General features: G+C 45.8%; 1 protein-coding gene across 2 annotated transcripts in view; it reads left to right on the top strand.

Moving 5' to 3' along the window:
• The first annotated feature begins 650 nt into the window (after positions 1 to 650).
• The window catches only part of BMPR2 (bone morphogenetic protein receptor type 2), a 201471-nt gene continuing 192161 nt past the window's right edge, over positions 651 to 9960 (top strand). For both annotated transcript variants that reach the window (XM_039912594.1, XM_029069799.2), the window contains exon 1: positions 651 to 994. In XM_039912594.1, the coding sequence (XP_039768528.1) occupies positions 919 to 994 (76 nt within the window). In that variant the 5' untranslated portion in view covers positions 651 to 918. The remainder of the gene's footprint in view (positions 995 to 9960) is intronic.

Raw genomic sequence — 9960 nt, 5'->3', positions numbered from 1 at the left:
GGAGGGTGGGGCCGTCCCGCGCAGGCGCAGTGCGCCCCGCCGCCGCCAGACGGGGCGGGGAGAAGGCCGAGACTGGGGCGGGGCGAGGGCGGGCAGGGCCGGCGCACCGCCAGTCCTGCCCACTGCCCCCTTTGTGTCCCGGACGCCGCTCCGGCTCCGCGCCCGCTTTTGCCTTTTTTTGGGTTTTTTTTTTTCAGGGCGAGGGGAGCGCCCCCCGACCAGCCGGGATGGGGGACGGGCGGGACGGGGCTCGCATGGTGGAGGAGGGCGGCCGGTCCTGACCGCGCCGTCGAGGCTCAGAGCAGCTGCAGGAGCTGCAAGGAGCTGCAGCAGCCCCCTCCGGAGCTCCAGGCTTGCAACGAGGGACAGCAAACGGGGATGCCCCTCCTCGTCCTCATTTAAATCGACACCCCCGTCCCCCCCCCCCCCCCATGGCCGGGGGCGACCCCCTCCCCGGGCCGGGCCGGTCCCTTTCCCGGCCCTCCGGACTCCCCCTCCTGAATCTGTTGCCTTCCCGGCCCGGCTCCTTCTTCGCTATTGGGAAATAACTGCCGAGCCCATCGGCAGGAAACCCCTTCCCTCCCCTCCTTTTTTTTTGCGGCATCTCGCCCCAGCGCTTAGCACAGTGCTTGGCACAAATCCCCGCCTCGCCCACCCTCCCGCCCCCCAGGAGACATGAAGGGGAATTTCTGCAGGGAAGCAGCAGCTCTGCAGCGAGGGGTTCTCGGCTGCCATTTGGCCTTGCAAACTGCTCTGTAAAAGACCACTCCAAGGGGGAAAAAGAAACCTGTCTCCCCCCTCCTCCACCCTCTTTTTTTTTTTTACCCTGGTTTTATTTTTTATTTTTTCCACCCCTCTCCGTATTTATTCTTTTTGTTTTTTTACTGAATCCTCGGGTCCCCCCTGGCTGGCTCAGATATGATTGCCTGTAAGCAGCGGGTTTGGCCGGTCCCCTTGCTGCCCTGGACCCTCCTGCTGATCAGCACTGCGGCGGGTGAGTAGCCACGGCCTCCAATTCACTAGCCATCTCATTGCCCTGGGTGGGGAGGAGGGGCTGGCCCTTCAAGGCCGGCCTGCTGCCCCAGTCGGGTGACCCTTCCAAGAGAAACCGCCCCAAATTCCCTATTTTTGAACCCATTGTGGGCCTGGAGTCTGTCACAGTATCCTCTCCCAAGCGCTTAGGACAGTGCTTTGCACCCAAACAACGCTCCACACACCACGATCGTCTTAATCCCATCCTCATGGATTTAGTAGTCTTTAATGATCCCCTTTGGATCATTTTTTTTTTTCCTCCTCTCGGGGAAAAGGACACAACTGGGTGTGGTAGGTTGACATTTTTAGCTGTGAGGTAATGCAAGAATTAAAAATACTGTTTTAATCACCCAACGACTGGTGTCCATTATGCGAGCGTTGGCAATCGCTTCATTTATTGCAAAAAAAAATTTCCTTTCAAGCGACATTATTGGAAAGAGGCGCCATCGGTTTTTTCCTCCAAGGATAGACACATTCGTGCCTTCATTTTCAAGTTGGCCGCAAAATGTTGGTTGAGTTCACATTGCTTCCATTAATGCGAGAATGATTCCTCTCCAGCACGGTGAGCAGGGAGTCTCAACCAGACTGTTGCTAGTTTGCTTTATTGCAGCAGTGCATTTTCAGGATATTTTGTCCTTAGGTTAACCAGTCATTAGTACTATGCTCTAAAGATTGCTTTTGGCTGGGGACAAAGCCGTTTTCATGAATCTGACTGGTGTGAAAAACCCTAGTGTCTTCTGGTTTTCTAGACGCTGACAAATCTTTGACTTGGCTGGAGACCTAGGAGATTTGAGTCCTAAAAGCTGGCTTTGAAGTTTTACTGTGGCTTATTAGGTCATAGTAACCCCTCCTCCTCCTCTTCCTCCTACTCCTTTGTGTACCTTTTTTTCCCCCCCAGTTTTTGGAAAGCTCAGAACACCCTCGTTGTTTCCAGACTCATTTATATTTCTAACTTTAAAGCAATCTTTTGGACCTAGGACTAAATCACAATAGATACCTCACGTAGTGAATTTGGATCGGAAATATGAAGGTAGTTTTAAAAAGTTAAATCGTTTAAAAAAAATGGCATTTTAAGATTGATTTTTTTCCCTTCATTTTAAGTGGGCTTTTTTGGAATGTTGGATAACTTTTCCAGTCACCTTTTTTTTCCCCCTGCCCTTGACTAAACACGGAGTAGCTTGTTTCTATTTCCACCCGGGCAATGTCGAATTGAAATAATTGATTGGGAACATTTCTTAGGTCAGTATGGCCTTTGTGTCACTGCTAACTTTGATTAATTCATATTTCTCATTCGTTTTGTAAACACGTAGACCTTTCAAGTGACGGTGGTCCAAACCAGCTCAATTTAGTCCTAGTAAAGATCACAACTATTTCATCTGGTTCCTCTTGTGTTTTACGCTTTTCGATGCATTCTTATCAGTTCTTTTATGCCCAGTATATCATTGATTATTCAGTCCAGCATGTAAATGTGTCCTTTTCCTGTGGTGTTAGAGTAAATCACTGATGCCTTCGTGGGGTTGGTCAGGGGACAAGACGTGAGCAGGAAGACGTGACCCGGACCCTTGGTGTTGAGGAACTGTCACACCCAGCAGTAGACTCTTGTAGAATTGGGTTTGCCTACCTCTTGCCCTCCCCACGAGGTAGGTGGCCGGTGTGGGAGACCGGACCCCCAAAGGGAAACCAGCTTTTGGCTATCCAGAAGGACCTCTGGCTCCGACGGTGGTCCGGAGAGAAGAATTGGAATTCTTGGCTTGTCGTGCAGAGGGTGATGCTCTTCCTTTCAGGTCCGAAGGTGACCCAGCCTTTTAGGGGTGAAAGGGTTACATTTAAATTGCTGCGTTTTGTTTTGTCAACGTAAACGGTGAAATATGCCGATTGAAGGCAACGCAATCTAGTTAAGGCTGGACTGGGAGTAATACCGGAGTCTGGAAAGAATCTTTTGGATCCGGGCCCTTTGGCCACAGGGGTGAAAGAGGGGAGCTCAGGTGGAGAGGAGGATTGTAGAGCTTATGGGCGGCTGGGGAAATGGGGTCCGAGGTGGCGGGTGGGGGGAAGGGGTGGGAGCGTTTGTGTCTCCAGCATTTCTGGAGTGTGGAGTTACAGAAAGCAGAAGCTGTTTCCAGGATTCCATGTCACAGAGATGGAGCATAGAAGCAGTAAATGTTGTTACCAGTTCCATTATGGTCGTGTGGTTGATGTCACATTTATCCTGTGGTTAAGCAATGCTGTTGTGTGGCTGCCATTTGGGGTAGTCTCCCCTCCAACTCCCTCCCCCGCAATATTCAGCCTCCACCTGAATTCCCAATTATTCCGTCTGTACCTGGCCTTTGGTTGACTCTGGGGTCAGGCTGTTCTTTCTACTGACTCACTCTGGGCAAGTAATAGCTTTTTTTTTTTTCTTTTTCTTGTTATTTACCCATCAAAGAGGGCCAACTATTTTAGGGGGAGGATGTCTCTTAGAATCACAGAGTTGGAAGGGGATTAGAGTGGACTGTAAGCCCGTTGATTAAACTGTAAGCCCGTCATTGGGCAGGGATTGTCTCTATCTGTTGCCGAATTGTACATTCCAAGTGCTTAGTACAGTGCTCTGCACATAAGTGCTCAATAAATACTATTGAATGAATTTGAGTGGTCATTTAATCCAGGTCTGACTTGTCTGTTTCTTTCTTCAAAATCAACAAGGATGGACACTGCACAATCTCTCTAGGTAGTTTATCGAGTGACGTGACTTTAAAAAAAAGAAGTTTTTTCATATGTAAGGTTGTAAGCTCATTGTGGGCAGGGAACATATCTACCAACTCTGTTATACTTTCCCAAGTGCTTAATCCAGTGCTCTGTACACAGTCAGCGCTCAATATTGTTGATTGATATCCAGCCCAAATCTCTCCTCCTTTAAGTTAAATTAGTTTCTTCTTCTCCTTTGGTCTTTGCTATAAAAACACTTCATTTGCTTGAAGTCAATCATTACATTTCCCCATAGCCCTCTCTAGGCTAAACAGCCCAAATTCCTTTCATCTTTCCTCGGAGGACTTGTTTTCTCACCCTTTCATCATTTTGGTTGCTGTTGTCTGGATCTTGTGTATAAGAATGGAAAAGTCAAGTGGCGGGATCACATACCATGGACGCTGTCATTGAAGAGACTGAAACTTTCTCCCCGTTGCTAATGTAAACGGTAAAATTGACTTCTTTAAGCTCCAGAAAGAGGTGATCTTTGACCTCCTAGCTACTAGAGTTTTAGCTGCCATTTCTGGGCCTTCCACTTTTCCTTCCATTCTCATTCCTCTTCATTAATTTGCTGCTGTTAATTGGGCCACAGAGGGCTCTTCTTCCACCCCACCCAAATTACTCAGTGCTAATTGCATTCTTTGCTATTCATACCCTGGGAAAACTAAGGGAGAAGAAATTGCGTGGAACTCGAGTGGCTAGCGAGCGATAATGTGGTAAGCCTTCCTATTACTTTGAGTTTGCCCTTACAAATGGTTCGGTCGGATTTAGGCTACTAAGCGGAATTCACTTGCCTCACTTCATTTCATTTGGTTTTCACCCGTGAAAAGATAAGTCCCTTCAGAGCGGTCGTGATGGATCCAGTATCAACATTGCTTATGCCAAGATCCTGTCAGCCGGCAGTCCAACCCTCTCTTTGGTTAAAAATCAGTGCCATTTCTGGCACACCCCACCTCCACATGCTTTCCACTGGTTCTCACTTCCTGCCGATTCCAGCAATGCTCCCATTTCCAGCATCATCTACCCCATTTGACTTATTTACCGTGTCGGAATAAACTGAAGCATTTTCCTTGAGTTCATTATATTGTCTAAGATTCCCCTGGCTTATCTTTCTGATAAACTGTGGTAGTTGATGTGGCCAGGTGCATACACCCAGTTCTGCGGTATTACAGGTTTTCAGAAGTGATTTGGCTAGAACATGGTGGAAGGAGTAGGGAACTCTCTTCCCACATCACTACGCTGTTCTGGGTATAACCTGATCCACAAATAGATTCAGGGTGGGCATAAGCATCCGTGGGCAGAGTGCCCGGCATCGGTCGTGGCGTGTTTCAGCCCTGTTTCCCCATTTACTGTATCGACCGTAACTTTGTGTCTTTCCAACTTTATACTATCTGATACAGAAAAAGAGCAATGAGGTCAGGGATTGAAGTTCATTCATTGTCGTATTTATTGAGCACTTACTTGTGCAGAGCACTGTACTAGGTGCTTGGGAGAGTACAGTACAAACAGAAACCAACACATTCACATTCCCTGCCCACAGTGAGTTTACGGTCTAGAGGGTGTTCTGCTAGGGATGGACATAATACAGGAGTAGGTACTGAAATTGCAAACCACCTAGCCCATTAATCCCAACTGAATCCTTGGTTACAACCTAGCACTTAGAACAGCTCTTGGCACATAGTAAATGCATAACAAATACCATCATTATTAATAATAATAATTACTGTAGCATTTATTACTTTCTTTACTCTATTTACTCATTTATTTATTTACTTGGCACTATGCTGTGCTAAGTGCTGAGTAAATACAGAGTTATATTATCGAATCCAGTCTTTGACCCATGTGGAGATCCCAACGTGTCTCATTCCCATTTTACAGATGAGATTGAGGCTCAGGCAAGTTACGTGATTTGCTCAAAGTCACGCAGTAGGCAGAGCTGGGACCCGAACTCCCAATTCCGTGCTATTTCCAGTTGGCCACCCTGCCTCAAATGATCATTGGGTATTTATTTGAGCGTATGCTTTGTGTAGAGCACTGTGATAAGCATTTGGGAGAGGTTCAGTACAATAGAATTGGTAGACGTGATCCCTGCCCATGAGGAATTTACACTCTTCAGGGGGAGACAGACATTAAAATAAGTTAAAAATATGGTAAATAGAATATGGAGGTGCGTACATAAGGGCTTTGGGGCTGGGGTGAATATCAAAAGCTCACTGTGGGCAGGGAATATGTCTACCAATTCTGTTGTAATCGTCCAAGCATTTCGTAAAGTGCTTTACACCCAGAAAGCACTCAATAAATGCAACTGATTAAGGAGTATACACCCAGGTGTGTAGGTGACAGGGAAATGGTGAATAGGGTGGGGAAATGCGGCCTTAGGCCAGGAAGGCCTCTTGGAGGAGATGTGATTTTTAGTAGAGCTTTGGCGATGAGAGTGGCGGTCTGTTGGATACGAGGGGGCGGGAAAGTCTAGTCCAGGGGAAGGATGTGGGCAAGGGGCTGGCGGCTGACCAGACGAGATTGAGGGACAGCAAGTAGGTTGGCATTAGAGCAAAGAAAGCAGGCTGGGGTGTAGAAGATGGGGGAGAGCTACTTTTTATTTGATTTTTCACACACACACACACACCCCACACACCCAACCCCTTCAGTAGAAGATGGGGGAGAGCTACTTTTTATTTGATTTTTCACACACACACACACACACACATCACCCCCCACCCCCTTCAGTATCACAAGTTTCTGCGAGAAATACAATCCCCATATTTTAGGAGAAACTGTACATAGCACAGTGATGCAAAAATGTTGACAGTGGTGTCAAAAAAGGAGCTTATTGACGCAATAAGAAGTCAGCCTAACTGGTAGGTAGTGCTACAATATTTTTACTCCCAGTAATACGAAATGTACCTATGTCCCGTTTAGACTGTGAGCCTGTTATTGGGCAGAGGTCGTCTCTATCTGTTGCCGAATTGTACATTCCAAGCGCTTAGTACAGTGCTCTGCACATAGTAAGTGCTCAGTAGCATTTAGGCTTTGTCTCTACTTGAGATATAATAGTGATATTTAACCTATTTAATCCTAATCTCCTGTCATTGAGTTAAATGCCACCTGCCATATTTCAAGTGTCCCGTCCCTCACCCCCCCCTTTTGAAAACCGTAAGTTGACTGAAGCCATATCAGGGCAAGTTGGGTTTGTCCCAAATGAAAATGAGGGAAAAAAATTCCTTTTATTCAACAGGATGGCGAAAAGTAGAAGCCCAGAAGTTTCACTGGCCTGGTCTAGATGTCTCTAAAACAAAAGCCAGGCAGAGGATTGGGCCAAGTGAGGGGGTAGCCCCCCTCCAGAAAGGGGGGCAGCTAGAGCACCCCCACAGTCCTAGAGGATGGGATGTGAGCTGGCACGGGGGTGGTAGTGGGAAATATGAAAACCCCTGCCAACCTTGTTAGTGGTAGCCGGGGAGATGGAGAACAGAGGATGACGGAAGGGTCCGATCCCTGTTTGCATCCTACGTGACCTACCCCCCGCCATTACCGAGGCAGGAAGAGCAGCACATGGTAAATAGAATATAGAGGTACGTGCGTAAGAGATGTAGAGCTGGGGTGAGTATCAAAAGAGGGGATTATTCCACTCTTCCACTAAGATTGGGGTTGGGCCAAAAGCACAATTTAGCCTTGGCAGAGTGCTGCGTGAGCCCTTTGATTTATTTATTTATTTTGGTCAGGCCTTACTAAATATTTCATACGCTTGGATCGTCCCTCAGCACTTTCCTAGTGAGGGTGGTTGGGTTAGCCCAACATGAGACCGAGGAGAGCTCTGGGAGGAAACTTCAGAGGCAAGATTTGTTACCCAACATGTTGGGAGAGTGGACATTGTCCGGTGGGCAGTGAGGGGAGGGGATGTCCAGGATGGGACCTGGCTCAGTCATGGGCAGACAGGGATAATTAGGAATAGTAATAATAATTAGGAATAATGCACAGTTAGGAATAAAGTGCCTTCAGAAACGTAACAGCCTGAGGAGGAACTGCTAGGCGAGGGCGTCAGTGATCGTTACTTTAGTTAGCTCATCTGTAAAATGGGGATTGAGACCGTGAGCTCCATGTGGAACGGGACCATGTCCAAACCGATCTGCTTGTATCTACTCCAGCATTTAATGTGGTGCCTGACACGTAGTAAGCGCCTAACAGATACCGCAGTTATTATTACTGTGATGATGGGAAATAAATGGCCGATGAGCAGAATTCAAGCTTCCGCATAGACTGTAAATTCATTGTGGGCAGGGAAGGTGTCTATCAACTCTTGTTATATTGGACTCTCTCAAGAGCTTAGCGCAGTGCTCTACACACAGTAAGAATTCGTTAAATAGCATTGATTGATGAGGTCTCTGAAAATCTGTCATCCTCCTGCTCCCCCAGCCAGCCTTAAAAAAAATTTATAATTTATAAATTTATAATTAGACCGGACAATTTGCTAGACAGGTAAGCAGAGCACCTCAGTGATTGCCTACCTTGGATTGCCCAATCCATCAGGAGTATTTATGGAGCACCTACTGTGTGTAGAACAGTGTGCTAAGCACTTGGGAGAGATCAGTAAAATTATTAATGATCCCTGCCCTCAAGGATTTTACTGTCTAGCAGGCTGTCCAAGATGGCAAGTTAGGAATCAGGCAATCAATGGTATTTATTGAGTGCTTCGTGTGTGCAGAGCATTGTACTAAGCACTTGGGAGACTACAATATAACAGAGTTGGTAGACATGTTCCCTGCCCACAGTGGGCTTGTTGGGAATCCTGCAGACAGATTATAATTTGCCCGAGAGAGAGAGAATGTATTCACACATATATATACAAGTAGACTTTATTAGCCCCCCTCTCAACCACTGAGGAGAACTCTAACTGACCACTGTAAACTTTCTCTTCTGGAAATCTTCCTCAGAAGGAGGGATCAGTCAGTCAAGATTGCTTTTATATTGGGATTGCAACCAAAATGGCTACTAGAGAGTCCAATTTTTTACCCATGTCTACCCCCATCCAAAGTGGTTTTCCTCAGGAACATCATGGAATTAACCTTTTCACACACTATTCTTTTAAAGTATTGGTTGTTTAACAGTCCTTGCAGCTATCAATAACTGTCACCATATTCTCTTCCACTGCGAGCCATAGCTGTCTTATGCCCGACTCTTAATACTCTTTTAGTTCTTTGGTTTTCTTCAAAATGATAACATTAGTGGCAAATGACAGTGATAAGAGGGAATTATTCCAGAAATTTTATGATTATATCAGCTGTAAAGCTCAAAGTTGGTTTTGGTTTTTTTGAAAGCAGGCTCAAATCTACCTTGTTCCCAAAAGTGATGTCGTCTTTGGGAAAGATGAGTAGTGTAGTAAAGTCAATTTACTGGCTGCTCATTTTGACTTTAATATTTGTCTCCTGAGCTGGGGTAGGACATTGAAACCAGGCTTTAAATTTGATTCTTCTGGGTGTCAAGGCACTATTTCTCTTCAACTGCAATCACTAAATCCTTGTTCATTCTCAATGTCGTCAGAATTCCCACAACAGGGCTGGGGGGAAGTGTAGTGAAGATTAACTAGACTCTTTTTCAATCTAAAAATCTTACCGAGACAAGCTGGGTGGGAAATGCTCCTAAAAATTCAGTGTAATTCATGCCAGATCTCTGTTTTGAATTATGTAATGGGATGACACCAATTCCCTTTCAAAGAAACGTAGAGCATTTTATCATTCCAATGGATATTAAAACAAGGTTATTTCAAGAGATGAAAATCAGAAAGTGCCTGGCTGTCTACAAAAAAGTCAAATTTGGGCACCTAACCTAATTGCAATAACCATTTGGTATTTTGGTATTTCCCAGAATTGTGCTGAAATAGAACTAATGGGGGAAAAAATGAATAGTAGATCAGGTCTTTAATGGGTATATGGTCAATAGGGGGCTCGTTTCATTGAATACAATGTCTCTGGAAAAGGTACTTGGTAGATGGGGGGAAAAAATGAAAGGTACCAATCCCCGGAGTTTTTATTTGAAATAGACTCTGAAGGAAGTTCCGCAATTAGAGTTCTCTTTCTTGGATCAGGATGCTGCAGCTATTTTTCGGCTATGCTGCATTTCTGCTTTTAACTTAAACTTATTTTGTCGATAAGGTCATAATGCAAGCTTCATTTAGGGTTGAATGGAATGAATGGAAATGTGATTTATAAA

Source organism: Ornithorhynchus anatinus, chromosome 7, assembly GCF_004115215.2.
Source record: "Ornithorhynchus anatinus isolate Pmale09 chromosome 7, mOrnAna1.pri.v4, whole genome shotgun sequence".
In the NCBI taxonomy this organism is placed as follows: Eukaryota; Metazoa; Chordata; class Mammalia; order Monotremata; family Ornithorhynchidae; genus Ornithorhynchus; species Ornithorhynchus anatinus.
Note: the sequence above shows the minus strand (reverse complement) of the source record. Positions and strands in the feature narration are given on the sequence as shown.